This window comes from Oryza sativa, chromosome 6, assembly GCF_034140825.1.
Source record: "Oryza sativa Japonica Group chromosome 6, ASM3414082v1".
NCBI classification, from domain to species: domain Eukaryota; kingdom Viridiplantae; phylum Streptophyta; class Magnoliopsida; order Poales; family Poaceae; genus Oryza; species Oryza sativa.
This window is the reverse complement of record NC_089040.1, coordinates 7,595,209-7,611,049: the sequence shown is the minus strand read 5'-3', so window position 1 is coordinate 7,611,049 and position 15,841 is coordinate 7,595,209. Positions and strand designations below refer to the sequence as shown.

The 15,841-nt window shown below is 37.7% G+C and overlaps 1 protein-coding gene across 1 annotated transcript; it reads left to right on the top strand.

Moving 5' to 3' along the window:
• Positions 1-8,460: 8,460 nt before the first annotated feature.
• Positions 8,461-12,522, top strand: LOC136356906 (benzoate O-methyltransferase-like). Its single transcript, XM_066311456.1, has 4 exons — positions 8,461-8,499; positions 10,111-10,266; positions 11,761-11,988; positions 12,142-12,522. The coding sequence occupies exons 1-4, from the start codon at positions 8,461-8,463 to the stop codon at positions 12,520-12,522; spliced, it is 804 nt and encodes a 267-aa protein (XP_066167553.1).
• The last annotated feature ends 3,319 nt before the right edge of the window (positions 12,523-15,841 follow it).

Genomic DNA, 15,841 nt, shown 5'->3' with positions numbered 1-15,841 from the left:
ACGTGCAGCATGTCCCTTCAATAAAGAAGAATCTAGTTAGCGGCTCTCTATTGTGTAGAGAAGGTTTTAGACTTGTGTTTGAGTCCAATAAATGTGTCGTATCTAAATATGGGACTTTTGTTGGAAAAGGTTATGACAGCGGAGGCTTGTTCCGCTTTTCTTTGAATGACATGTGTAATAATCATAATGCTGTGAACCATATTAGCGAGAATGATGAGTCTAATGTGTGGCATTCGCGACTCTGTCATGTGAATTTCGGTTGTATGACGCGCTTAGCTAACATGAGTTTAATTCCAAAATTCACTTTGGTAAAAGGTTCCAAGTGCCATACTTGTGTTCAATCGAAACAACCTCGCAAGCCTCACAAGGCATCTGAGGCGAGGAATTTGGCACCTCTAGAACTTGTTCATTCCGATTTGTGCGAAATGAACGGCGTGTTGACTAAAGGGGGAAAGAAATATTTCATGACACTGATAGATGATTGCACTAGATTTTGCTATGTGTATCTATTGAAAACAAAGGATGAGGCATTGCATTTCTTTAAAATCTATAAAGCTGAGGTAGAAAACCAACTTGAAAGGAAAATCAAACGGTTGAGGTCTGATAGAGGTGGGGAGTATTTTTCCAATGAGTTTGCATCCTTTTGCGAAGAGTTTGGAATTATTCATGAGATGACGCCTCCCTATTCACCCCAATCAAATGGGGTGGCCGAAAGAAAGAACCGTACTCTAACTGAGATGGTGAATGCCATGTTAGACAGTGCGGGGCTTTCCAAGGAATGGTGGGGTGAGGCAGTTTTGACTGCGTGTCATGTCCTGAATAAAATTCCAATGAAGCATAAGGAAGTAACACCATTCGAGGAATGGGAAAGGAAGAAATTAAATCTCTCATACCTACGAACATGGGGCTGTTTGGCCAAGGTAAATGTACCTATAGCCAAAAAGCGGAAACTTGGACCAAAAACTGTTGATTGTGTGTTTCTTGGTTATGCTATCCACAGTGTGGGTTATAGATTCTTAATAGTAAACTCTAGAGTACCCGACATGCATGTTGGTACAATTCTTGAGTCCAGAGATGCTACATTCTTTGAGAATGAATTTCCTATGAAATATACACCTAGCACTTCTAGTAAAGAAACTGTCATGCCCCATGAGCACTTTGCACCGATAGAACACAATGATCAAACGCCTGAGGAAAATCCTGAGGAGGACAACATTGTAGATACTCGCAAGAGTAAGAGACAAAGGGTTGCAAAATCCTTTGGAGATGACTACATTGTATACCTCGTGGATGACACCCCAAGAACCATAGAAGAGGCATATTCATCTCCTGACGCTGACTATTGGAAGGAAGCAGTACGCAGTGAAATGGACTCGATTATGTCTAATGGTACTTGGGAAGTCGTTGAGCGTCCATATGGGTGCAAGCCCGTAGGATGCAAATGGGTTTTCAAGAAAAAGCTTAGGCCTGATGGTACAATCGAAAAGTACAAGGCAAGGCTTGTGGCCAAGGGTTATACCCAAAAGGAAGGCGAGGACTTCTTCGACACATACTCACCAGTTGCTCGCTTGACCACGATTCGAGTACTACTTGCTCTGGCAGCCTCTCATGGTCTTCTCGTCCATCAGATGGACGTTAAGACAGCTTTCCTAAACGGAGAGCTGGAGGAGGAGATCTATATGGATCAACCAGACGGGTATGTACTAGAAGGTCAGGAGGGAATGGTGTGTAAACTATTGAAATCCTTGTATGGCCTCAAGCAAGCACCTAAGCAATGGCATGAGAAGTTTGACACCACGCTTTCATCTGTAGGCTTTGTTGTGAACGAAGCTGACAAATGTGTATACTATCGCTATGGTGGGGGAGAAGGGGTGATCTTGTGCTTATATGTCGATGACATACTGATCTTTGGGACCAGCCTTAATGTGATTGAGGAGGTCAAAGACTATCTGTCCAAGAGTTTTGAAATGAAAGATTTGGGAGAGGCTGATGTTATTCTTAACATCAAACTACAAAGAGGAGATGAGGGTGGGATTACACTTGTGCAATCCCACTATGTGGACAAGGTTTTGAGTCGCTTTGGATATAGTGACTGCAAGCCAGCTCCTACTCCTTATGATCCCAGCGTGCTATTAAGGAAAAACCGAAGAATAGCAAGGGATCAGCTGAGATACTCTCAAATCATTGGTTCATTGATGTACTTGGCTAGCGCAACGAGGCCTGACATCTCATTTGCTGTAAGCAAGCTGAGCCGGTTTGTCTCAAATCCGGGAGATGATCATTGGCAGGCTCTGGAAAGAGTAATGCGCTATCTAAAGGGTACTATGAGCTATGGAATTCACTATACCGGGTATCCAAAAGTACTAGAAGGGTATAGTGACTCAAACTGGATATCTGATGCTGATGAGATAAAAGCCACAAGTGGATATGTGTTCACACTTGGAGGTGGCGCTGTTTCCTGGAAGTCTTGCAAGCAGACCATCTTAACGAGGTCAACAATGGAAGCAGAACTTATAGCACTAGATACTGCGACAGTTGAGGCCGAGTGGCTTCGTGAACTCCTGATGGATTTGCCGGTGGTTGAAAAACCAGTGCCAGCTATCCTAATGAACTGCGATAATCAAACAGTGATTATTAAAGTGAACAGTTCAAAGGACAACATGAAGTCATCTAGACACATCAAGAGAAGACTGAAATCTGTCAGAAAGCAGAAAAACTCCGGAGTGATAGCATTGGACTATGTCCAAACGGCTAGAAATCTAGCAGATCAGTTTACCAAGGGGCTACCACGTAATGTGATAGACAGTGCATCGAGGGAAATGGGCTTGATACCCACCTAAGGTTGCATAATAGTGGAAACCTGTCCATTATGATCGGAGATCCCGTGAATTTGGATGGTGAAACAAACTATTGTGTGACTGAAGAGACCCTTGAAAAGAGCTCATTTTCATGATGTGCTTCTCTTCTTTCCTGCATGGTAGGATGGCTTATGTCTTAATGTGATCCGAGTGGCTTTTCCAAGCAGAGATGTTGACCTGCAGAACATCTTAGAAGGAACACACCTATATGAGTTCGACTGCTAGTCACAGTCTATGAGATTTGGGTGATCTCTAGATACTCATGAAAGGCCTGGAGTATGACTTATAAGCTCCAACCCGAGGGAATACTAATGGTTGCCTAGTATCAGTTATGGAATTGAGTGAAACCTAACTGCACAAGACTGACAATTCAAGGCATAGTCCATTGTTCAGTTGTGGTCAGGTGTAGCTCCTTTTCTAGGTGAAAGTTCAACTTAACAGTCTTCACCGAAACACTGGTATATAAAAGCTGCTATGGAATAGAGAGCATTCTCATGAGCCTTGAAATTTGGTGGGGATTGTTAGATTTAATTGGGTAATTAATCCATTTAAATCAATTAAATCAAATAAATTCCAAGGCTCATTATGCTAGGAATTCATGTGAATTCATTCTTCTATGGGATATCAATGGGATGAAGAGTTTTGAGAATTAATCCATTTGATTAAGGAATTGGTAACTTATATCAATTAGTCCTAATTGATGGATGGTTGATGGTTGTGTAGTGGAGGATGGTTCATGGCTAGTTGATGACAATTAGTTGCTCTATTCCTCTTCCTATTCCATTGGTAACTTACATCAATTACTCTTAATTGATTGTTGGTTGATGGTTGTGTAGTGGAGGATGGTTCATGGCTAGTTGATGACAATTAGTTGCTCCATTCCTCTTCCTATTCCATGACTCTTACTCTTCATCTTCCATTCCTCTTATAAAATGGGAATGGATTTGATCTCCCGCGAGAAGAAGAAGACACACTTTCATCCATTTTCCAAAGCTGTTGTTGCTACGGTAATCCCATCCCGACGAGTGTGTGCACACGCGTTGGGAGAGTAGGCCTCCGAAACCACGCGTTGCTGCGACGTTTGCACAGACGGGCGGGCGATCAGGTTTTTGGGGAGCGCAAGGCGCGACTACTCACTGTTCGTCAACATCTACTTCATCTTCACCAACATGTCGAACACTGGAGACAAGGAGAAGGAGACTCCCGTCAACACCAACGGAGGCAATACTGCCTCAAACTCCAGCGGAGGACCATTCTTGGGGTATAACCTTATTACATTATTTCAATTAGAAGTTTTACTGTTAATGTTCATCGCAATGTCAACATTGTGTCATTATGTGATTGTTGATGCTTATTCAACGTTAAGCATGCTCATGTTGATTACATTCACCACTATCACTGGATCAAATCCTATTGTAAATATCATGATTATTATCTTGTTATTTTGGATTAAAATATGCCGAATTATGACCAAATTTCCAACACACATTTCAGTAAAGTGAGGTCAGAATAGGTGTAAGCTCATATAGCTAACTTCACGCTAGGTTTAGCCATGGTTTAATATATCGATTGGGCAATTTCTATTGGGGGAACCTATACGACTGAAATTTAGGATATTTTGGTCCAAAAAAATTTGAACAAAATGGGTCAAATTTGAGTTTTTTCTAAATTCATGAAAATTTGAAAAAAAAAGATCTAAAAATTTCGGGCAAAATAGTTTCCTATCCCGGGGACCGATAAAATGAAAATTTCCAAAACTGAAATTTTGTTCTGGAATTTTGAACCCAAGTTTACGCCTTGAGCAAGTTCTAGGCTGCATACCTACAAAACTAGAAAATACATTAAATATTTATTTCTTCAGAAATGACTTGCTTCAAATTGAGACACATGAGAAAACGACATACGCTTCAAATTTAGTGGTACTAGGTTTCCTCGTAGCTTGTGTTTTGAAGCTCCCATTGCATGCACTCTACTAGTGCATGCTAAAACAAACATTATAAATAAGGGCTATTAGGCAATTCCTTTTGATAAATTAGGGCCGGCCTCCACATCTTGCTATGGAGCCTGACTTCTGCATTACCAAAGGATATGGAGAAGCTAGCTATATGAAGAACTCAAAGCTACAATTTTGTATACTACCCAACTTGTTCTCTATGTAACATTACCATAGTGCTATTTTAGTAGATACATCTACGTATTTCATGCTAAATAAGGTTGTTTTCTTTCATTATAGAAATAGAACTACATCACCGACCTGTTTGTACTTTCCTTTTCATCTTTAGGGTGAAATCATGTGTTCATGCAAATTAGCCATCTCTTTAAATGTCAGAACCTATTTAAACATCAGATCAGCGTTACCATGGATGAAAAACATCTATCTATTTATTATATACTAAAAGTCCATTAAACTTCCTACAAACGCTCTCATGCCGCCACACGAGACTCTTACAAACGCTCCCAAGCCGTCACGTGTTAATCTAATAATCTGGTGAACCCAATATTATATGAAATTAAATCTATTTTTGGAAAAAAAAATCCACATCCCACGTCCAGCTTGGTCTGTGCGTACGGGATATGTACGTACGCCCTCCCATGTTTCCCCTTTAATTATCTCCTATTTCCATGCTACATGATCTCTTCTATTTCCATACTATATTAGTTCCTATTTTTATGATATATTAGTCAAATGTAAATCATAATTTATAATAATAGTTTTCAAAAAAATAACTAAATCACCGTCATATAAATACACATATATATGTACAAACGTACGTACTCCCTCCCTCCTGTTCCACAGGAATTAGATAAGAAGTGCATTTTATTTTTATCCGTTCGTGAGTATGAGACCATCACAAATGATTTATCATGGATGGCTTCGCTTAAGCGTGTCTTAAATTGAATGTGTAGATCGGCTAAAAAAGTAATTATTTATTTATGTCACCAAGATCATTCATATATAAATTAAAGTTCATAGATCCAATAATTTTTATAGTAATAAATGATGGTGCATAACCTTAATAAAAAATAAAAAAGAAAGAGAATACTGAGGGGGAGGGGAGCAGATGTGGTGGTACGTGCGTATTATACGTACCTGTGGGTCCAAGAGAAAAGGGTGATCGGATCGGTGGATTTAATCTAATGGTTAGTATTATCGGGTTCATCGTTTTAAATAAAAATAAACGGTTAGATATCTTTCTTTTTTCTTAGAATTTATTAGAGTGCCACGTGGCGGCTTATGACCGTTTATAGGAATCCCACGTGACGGTTTGAGAGCGTTTGTAGGAAGTTTAATGGACTTTTAGTATTTTTAATTTATTTGAACAGTAATTTTATTTGTTATTAATTATACTATATAAAAGTCAATAAAACTTCATACAAACATTCTCAAGCCGCTATATGGACATCCTACAAACGCTCTTAAGTCGTCATCGTCATGTGGCATTTTAATAAATTAAAAAATATCACACTACTCCAACCGTATGTACGTATGTTTTCCTCCCTCTCCCTACTCTTCTTTAAATTAATTTTTTAATGAAAAAACAATTAATAATTTAATATCCATATCACCCATATTTTACTATAAAAAACTAAAATACATTATTTGAACAGATTGCAACCAAACAACATCCAATTTTTAATTTATTTGTAATTAATTATTAATCTATCTATTAGGTACTAAAAGTCCATTAAACTTCCTACAAACGTTCTTAAGCCGCCATGTGGCACTCCTATAGATCCTCCTAAGTCGCCACATGGCAATATCTAATCTCACCGTTGATTTTATTTAAATTAATGGACCCATTAGTTTACACTATTAGATTAGATTTATTACTTAAAAAATAATAATTTTCTCATGTTTATAACGTACAGGCGGTACTACTGTCCGTACGTATGAGTTTGTACGATACAAATGCTACTGCTGTTCTTTCCATACGTACAAACGTACATGATCTTTCCTAATCTTGCTGAAAAAAAACATACACATGTACAGAAAAAGACAGAAAAAACATACATCCATAAAAATCAGCGGTCTTTGAAATATAATTTTTGATAAAATATATTACTTCACAAATATAAATATATTTAGTTAAACAAAGATCTATAATAAATATCCAATCAATATTCTTTAAACCATCTTCTGAATCTATCTATTATATATTAAAAGTACATTAAACTTCTACAAACGCTTTTACACCGCTATGTGGCTCTCAAATATATTAGCGAAATCCTAGAAATCTATTATATATTATAAGTCTATTAAACTTCCTGCAAACGCTCCTACATCGTCACGTGGCGCTTTAATTTAGATTAATCCTAGAAATTTAGAGTAAAAAAAAAGAGAAAAGCATCCAATCTTCAATTGTCACTTAAATTAGTGACACATTATTTTAAACATTGGATTAGAGCTCTTAAAATTCCCACGCTGCTAATCTCTATCCCGGAAAAAAACATAGTGTGCTTACATCGTACGATCGTCTCCCTACCAAGAAAACAAAACTTAAATACCTACGCCATATACGATCAAAAAAAATAAAGCTAAAAAATAAAAAAGAAAACATGCACACGTACATAGAACAATTGGAAAGAAATACTAATCAGGAAAAATCATCGGTGTGAGCACATATTTGTTGTCAACGGCCTTTAATCTACAATTTTAAGATCTTCCTCCCCACTCTGTTATTTATAGTCCTGGTGTAGATAGAACTTCCTTTATGGTTTAATTCCGAGCGGTAGTAAATACCAGGACTTAGCAATATTTGATTGATCACAACTCATTATATTCCATTTATTATAAATCTTCCAAAGTAATTCATTATAGGAATGCTTTCAAGAAATGGTTTGCTTTTGCACATCGAAACAAAAAATTAATCGCGCGGATATGTATAATTCAAAAGAATAGATGAGTGATTCATACACAGATATCGGGATTTTTATTTAAATCTAAGAGGCATTCTTATCATATTAGTAGTATATTAAAATCTCCCATGTATTTTAGGATAATCTAAATTCACTTACAATATATATATATATAGTGATGTATTATTCCTTTTTTAATAACAAATAAGATGCTCGTACATCTGTACGAAATTCCTTTCCGATTTATATTCCGGAAATGTTCTCCAGTTTATATTCTGTCATTATAGTGTTTGAAACACAAAATATAATACATGCCCGCGCGAATGCGCGGGCTACGTTCCTAGTTAAATAAATAAAGATAAAAAGTTACTGTGTACAGTCTACAGATTATTTCATTCTATTCAATCGAGCCTCTACTTATTCTTGTTGATTTGTGTTCTCCTGAATTGTCATACTTTCTCCACTTGTACCCTTTGCCTTAGCAGAAGATTTTCTTCTGATCTGTTGCTTCATATATATATATCCATCTCCTATTAGCCCAACCAGTCACATGCATGGGCTTCTTGAATACTCCTTGTTCATCTGATCCAAGCCCGGTTTTTTACTCCCTTGTCTCTATTTGTACCTAATTGATCAGCTCTCCTCTTTATAGCTCATAGAGCTTTGCTCTCATCCCACTTGATCCCTCTATTTGATTGCTCAAGCTTCCCGTTGACCACGATGGGTTGTCGATGTTAAGCCCCCGATGGTGTACCTTTGGGCACTAGGTTTGTCGAAAGTATATGTATGTAGTTGCAAAAATGCTACCTTAAATCGTTCTAATGATTATTATTCAAGTGAGTTCCAATGGAGCAAAAGGATTGTGTTCTTTATTCTAGTTGGTTTCTTGTATTTGGTTTGCATTTAATTAGTTGGTTGTCTTTATGCTAGTTGGTTTCTTGTATGTTGGTTTTCCTTTAATTTGTAATAATATTGCTTAATGAAAGGGATAGGTATAACTCTATGAGGATGATGGGCGACCCTACTTGGGGATGAGAGAAGTAAAATAAATATGTGTAACAACTTTACATTATGATATAATTCTATGCCCAACACGATTTTATTAGACCACCTACCAGTTATATAAACTAGTGATCTCTTAGAACTAGCAAGGTGGGACTAAATAAATTATTTTACTATGTGTGCACATGCAACCATGTTGTATAAGCTATCAGCATAGGCCTAGTACCAAGCAGTCACATTATGAGTGAGAGACATGCTATAAACATGAAAAAGTGGCAATCTATATGAATATGAATGAGAGACATGCTATAAAGATAGGGAAAAAATGCAATTTTACTAGTTATATAGGCTATGTTGTTGTAATATATGTTAATGTCAACGGTACAAATTTTGTTGACGGTAATGGGGTGCCCGATCTTCCATCAAGTAGAGATTATCGATTTGGCAGAAACTTGGTACACACAATCTGGTTTTCAATCAACAAATATAGGTTCTAGCTAGGTCGATCAAGGACCTCTAGAAGCATCATTATTGGACTTCAATACGATACATGGCCCAGCGGCCCAAAAGATGGTGATGCAGCACTCAGATAGATTCTGGACGCCACTTCTTTCAGAAGAATTTTTGACGTGAGACCAGACCCATTGGAAAGGTGGTCTCGTTAGCTTTCCATATGTGAGTCTGAATGCGGCTGCGTGATGTTTTTAGCGCAGACTACTCCTAGAGCCTAAGGTAGACTCAAACTTGATATGAGTTGGCCCTCCATCTTGACTTCAACGCCTGACATCATCCTTCTAGCCTCTCTTTTTGGTCTTCTCCATAGTTTCTAATTATAATTAAATCATTGGTTAGTATTTTATCAAAATCACATGAAGAAATACTTAGGAATGAGCTCACCTGTTATTGCAATTTATGAATGCGAGCTCTAGTGATTGGACCTTTCATGACAACTTAGAGAGTTTTGTGTGTATCCAAAGCAGTCATATGTTCTCATCACTAGTTTAACTCAAAGTGAAATTATCTTCAGATTAAATTAATTACATGTACCATGCATATATTTTTCTAGCTTGCAGTACTGGTTTCCCACAGTTAGTCACAATGCCATGTATTTATGTTTGCTTTGAATGTTAGGGAAAGGCTCTGCTTCAGACAAAACCGATGATTGAAAAGGCCATTAAAAAAGTACACACTGCTCTTCAACCAATGATGATACTTGTAGCTGACCTAGGATGCTCCTCGGGGCCAAATACCCTAATGTTTGTCTCTCTCTACCATGATTAGAGAGATCGCTGAATATTATAACAGGATCGGTCAGTGCCCCGTGGATGTTCAGTTTTTCCTGAATGATCTACCTAGCAATGATTTTAATCACCTGTTTAAATCTTTAGAACAGATTGATAATTTTGTTGCTAAAGATCAAAACAGACAAGCAACTACACTGCCTCAATACTATGTTGCTGGATTGGCAAGCTCATACTATAGAAGGCTCTTCCCCAAAAATAGTGTTCATCTGTTCCACTCCTCGTATGCTCTGCACTGGCGATCTAAGGTAATCAGACAAGCTTATCACAGTTAATTGCAGATGTCCAGGTGAAGCATACTTTTAGAGTAGTGCATTTAGACATCAATCTCATTTGTATTTAGCCTTTTGAGATATATGCTTTACTAAAATTGTAGTATTTGTTTTGAATTTATATATGAATATATACACCTTGGCCATCGATATAGATCATGCAAGAGTATTGATGAATAATTTACCTGCTATCGCCAGATCTTGTCAAAGGAGCATTTTTTTGGGATATATTCTAAATGTTATTTTTATTTGGTTTTACCATAAATTTTGATCATAGTACTAGCATTCAATTATTGAGATAACTAGGTGAAACCCCGCGCATTGCTGCGGGAATTTAGTATTATAACAATAAAAAAAATAACGTGTAAGATAGCTATGATAGCTAGATAACACCAGATTAAGTAAATTAATGTGGTTTATGATAATTTAAATTTAAATAGTATGTAGAATGGTGATTCAAACGTAAAAAGTAAGGTGGTATGATTTTATAGAAGAAGAAAAATAGGGAGATAGTTTAGGTGTGTGGACCATAGATTAATCATCTAAAGGCTAAAAACAATTGATGGGATATGACTTAATTAGAGGGAAAAAGGAGAAAGATAATCTGGACCATAGATTAATCATTTAAGCACTAACTAAGTGATGATGAACTATATAAGTATATAGGATATCATAAAACATAATAAAGATGTATATTGAAACATTATGTGAATTATGTTGGATGATAATTTAACATGTTTGTATTTGAAAAGCTCTTAAATTATAAAAACTATAAAGACATAGCATGTTTGCATGATGTTTAAATGTGATGATTGTTAGTGGATGATGATGTGGCATCTTGTTAATTAGTAGATTAGTGAATGATGATGTGGCATCTTGTTAGTGGATGATGATGTGGCATCTTTGCATGTTAAGCTTAAGTAGTTAGTGGGGGATAACTTTATAGTAAGATAGAATAAGTTGGGACTTGTTATCATACTTTTTCTTTCACCTATGATATAAAAAGAGTAAATTTCACTTTGGCCTACATTTGTGACCGATGTTTCACTTAATTTGGATCACCCTTCAATTAATGCTTTCACTTTGGACTGAGTAATTTTACCTTTGTATTACTTTGGACTAACCTGACTCTTTTTCGAGCATATATATGAATGATCTCAAGTACATCGGCTCCTACTCGTCAATAAACTCTCACAGTTATACGCAATACCATTTCTTTGGCATATGATAAATTGGTTGTAGATAGATAAAAGAGTTAAGGGTGGTTGAAAGTGCCTCAAAGGTAAAAATACCTGATACAAAGGGATAACATAGTTTAAAGGGTGGTCCAAATCATAAACAAAAACTGATGTAGTAAATGCGTATATCTTGTATATGCAGGCATGAGATATAGATAACTGTTATTATTGAGGGATCAAAATTGCTGTTAGCACTATAGCAAAATATCAAGATTTTGTTCTTCATATCCAGATGTTCGAAATGAAAAATATAAAGGAGCCCCTGAACGAAGGCAATATTTACATCTCCAAGACTACACCCATATCAACAGTCAAGTTATATCAGGAGTTATTTGAGAAGGATTTCTCAAATTTCCTCGAGTTGCGCTCAAACGAACTTATATCTAGTGGTCAGATGCTACTCACTTTCCTTGGAAGGAAGAACGAAGATGTATCTGATGGAGATCAATGTACTCTTCATGTATTAATTTCACGAGCAATACAATCTCTTGTTATGGAGGTCTACACAATCCATATTACTCATGATATATTAATTACTATACATTGTCATATATATATCTAGCTAGATTCTTCAATGAATTAATGTGCTTAATTTCCACTTTCAACACATTAGGGTCTGATGGAGAAGAAAAAGCTTAACAACTTCAACATGCCGGTCTACATGCCGTCAACGCATGAAGTGAAAACAATCATCATGCGGAGCAAGCTGTTCATCATCAACCAGATCCAACTCTCTGAATCAAACTGGGATCCTTACGACGATGACTTAGAAGGAGAGGTTGTGCTCTACCCGGCGCAAAGCGGGTTGAATGTCGCGAGGTCTTTGAGGCCAGTGTTGAGGCGGTTGTTCACTACCTATTTTGGGGAATCGGTTCAAGATGTTCTCTTCTTAAGGATTGCCAGTAATGTAAGCAAATACCTTGACAAAAGGAAGGGAAAGCACAATGTCATTGCACTGTCATTGGCAAGAACATATGGAGATGGAGTGCTATAGATGATGATGATCTGGCTGGTACATCTTACTTCCTATGTTTCATATTATAAGTTCTTTTCTAATCAAGTTTGGTTAAGTTTGACTAAGTTTGTAGAAAAAATTAGCAACATCTAATATATTAAATTAGTTTCATTATATCTAACATTGAATATATTTTGATAATATGTTTGTTTTGTGTTGAAAATACTACTATATTTTTCTCTAAACTTGATTAAAGTTAAAAGAAGTTTAACTAGAAAAAAAGTTAAATGACTTATAATATAAAACGGATGAAGTAACTATGTTAGTGGCCAGAATGACGATTTTTGGCTGGTTTGTCGTTTGTGCCAATCTGGGCAGAGGTGGAGACCCCACAGTTTCAAAATTTGCATTGTATTTACTGGAGTTTGAACAAAATCTGAAAAAAACTAAAGTATTGGCTTCGTTCAATCGAATATTTTTAGTGGTCCTGTTTCCGCCGCTGATTCTGGCTATTTTGATCCATACATATTCCATTTTTTTTTCCTTTTTAGTGATTATTGCAAGGCTCACATGCACAAATTTATGTGACATCAAATTTGATCATAAAAAGTATAGGTTCTACGATGAATTTGGTTTATTCATGGATGATACAAGTTCCATGACAAAATTTGCTGATTCGTCGTGACTAAACGAATGTCACGCTCCGTTTTTTACGAACACGTACGAATACGTCACAGAAATTTTCTTATGACGAATTCGTCATCGACCATGACATTAAAGTTTTATCATAGATATGCACATTTCTACTAGCGACTACAAGCTGCCACCAGCCCACCACCACACCTCTGAAACATACGTCGAGCACCTTGTGTGCGTGCCCAAAGCACTACCAGTTCAATGTACATATATGACGGCTAGATTCCTGATCAATTATTTCCGATCATACCATATCGCCGTGAAGACCCTTCTTTCCTCCCACGCATGGCCGCCATGCACCGGCGAAACTAGGAGTTTGCCGTCGCGCCAACCCATTTGGAAAAGGAAAAATTGGAACCATGCCATTATAATTTTGTAAAATTTGTAAATTTAAGATATGACATGCTGACCCACATATCATTGACTCATGTGGATGCTACATATCATTGAGATACCGATGGCATATCTTAAACTTTGTATAATTACAATGGCATGGTTCCAATTTACCCTTTGCAAAATCAAACCAACTCTCACAGGCGCAATATGCTCGTGCGCTAGGTTGAAATTAGGCTGTTTGGTTGGCTCTCAAAGGTTGCTATATCAAACGTTAAGCATACCATAATTTGTTAGTATAGTATTTGGTTAGTTGCCACACCTAAATCATGCCTCACTTTATAAATTATTGGGCCTGCACGCCATATACTCAAATTCTTGCCAAACTTAATTATACTTGTGGCTAACAAATTGCTAGTCTCACTTTGTATGGCATAACACACTTGTGACAGAGTGAGGTGTGGCAAACTTAGTCATCAACCAAACAACCCGTTAAAACCTATGATCCGAGTCAGCTCTGCGCATGTCGTGTCGCCGTCGCTACAGTGCCTTGCGAGGGCCATATGCCATCACTGTCCTGTCCGGTTTGTCGTGGTCGCCTCGTCGACATGCCATTGCGCGTGCAGACGGCGCCATGCCGTGCCTGTGCCGCTCGTCATGCACAACATGTGCGAGAGAGGGCGAGATGGAGAAGAAACAGATGGAATGGGAGAAGTTGGCATGACCCCACTTTTGTCGGCCTCCCTGGTTTTTTTCCTCTGAGAGATAAATATCATGTGGAACCACCTGTCAGTGGTGGCAATATTTTGATCTTAGAAAAATAAATCAAGAAATCTATATACCTAATAAAAAAATAAGGTAAGGTAAGGTTCCTAATAAAAGTTTTTGTCCGGCGTCCATCGCAAGCGGAATCACCTTCAGTAATCGGTTTATTTTTACAATAATCAATATTTTTGGTAATCACATCCGTTTCCTAATCTGCAAATCTGCAAAGCCATGCCCACCATCAAACCCAAATAAATACGGTAATCAGTTTTTTTTAGTAATAACATTTGTTCATGATAGCATCAAGTTTTTGCAACCGTCGGCTTGTTTGGTTTTAGGGTTTATTGTTTGGTCCACGTTCAATTTAAGATTGTTTTTTAATTCATGTTTATTTCTTGTCAATTGAGGTATAATTTCCCTGGTAATTATGTTATACTTAAGTTTCATGTACTTAATTTCCCCCCTTTTATTTTCAAGTTCTGATCTAGCGTAATTAAGGCTCAATATCTATGTAAGTTGCATCTTGCCTTTCAAATTCATGGCTTGAGTAGCACTTAGAAGTAGGGGATCACGAATGGGATTGAAATCAAGCAAATTTCCAATATTCCCCAAATTCAAAACCCAAAACTTTAGTTTTCCTCAAATCCGAAATCCTAATTTCATTTCCCCCAATATCAAGAACTCTAACCTCCTAAATTAGACAATCCCGAACCCAAAAAAACCCCAAATTGATCAAATCTTGAAACAATTAGGGCCTTTGCTAACCGAATTAGGACTTACGGATCGTCCAAGATAACTACACGAGGCATGAGCTATGTCATCATGCGCATCTCCGATATCCTCCTCCGTTATCATGCGGGTGATGTGCTACTTCAGCTGCGCCGTGTACCGGCCATATTTCGCCGCCTGGACAATCCCGCGCATGCCTGACTTGGCCGTGTGACAATGAGGCTCGCCTCTTCTACAGCCTCAACCACACCAAGGAGGAGAACCATGGTTGGGGAGCGGACCATTGACCTCAGGCCACCGTGCGCCATCGCCGCCGTCGTCATCACCTTGACATCGCTGTCCTTTGTGCATATGGGCACCCTGCTCGGGTAGACTTGGTGATGTCGACTCACGGCGCACTATCGGCTTGACCTTCGTATCCGTGCACGGCCTAAGCCCGCCACACACAGGCACGCCGTTGCGAATCATCGCCACCGTCGCCTAGCTCCCTTGCTCACACCGGAGAAATCGGGGAAAATGGGAGAAATGGCCTAAGATTAAGGTTTTTCAGAAAACCCTGCTTCCATGATCAGTTTGAAGCACCCTGCAGGACTGATTTATTAAAGTTTAACCATACAAACAGAAAACTAAGCGCACAACTGTCATGTAAACTTTTGAAATATTTTGTAACGTAGTTTATGCTGCCATCGAAGGATACTATGGAATTTCACCCTAAAATATGACCTGTGTACAAGGAGATTTTTTTTAGATAATGTGTACAAGGAGATATCGGCTAAAAAGAGAAATATGCTCATAATCTGGAGTGATTTGTAGCTTTTCCTTTCTTTTATTTTTG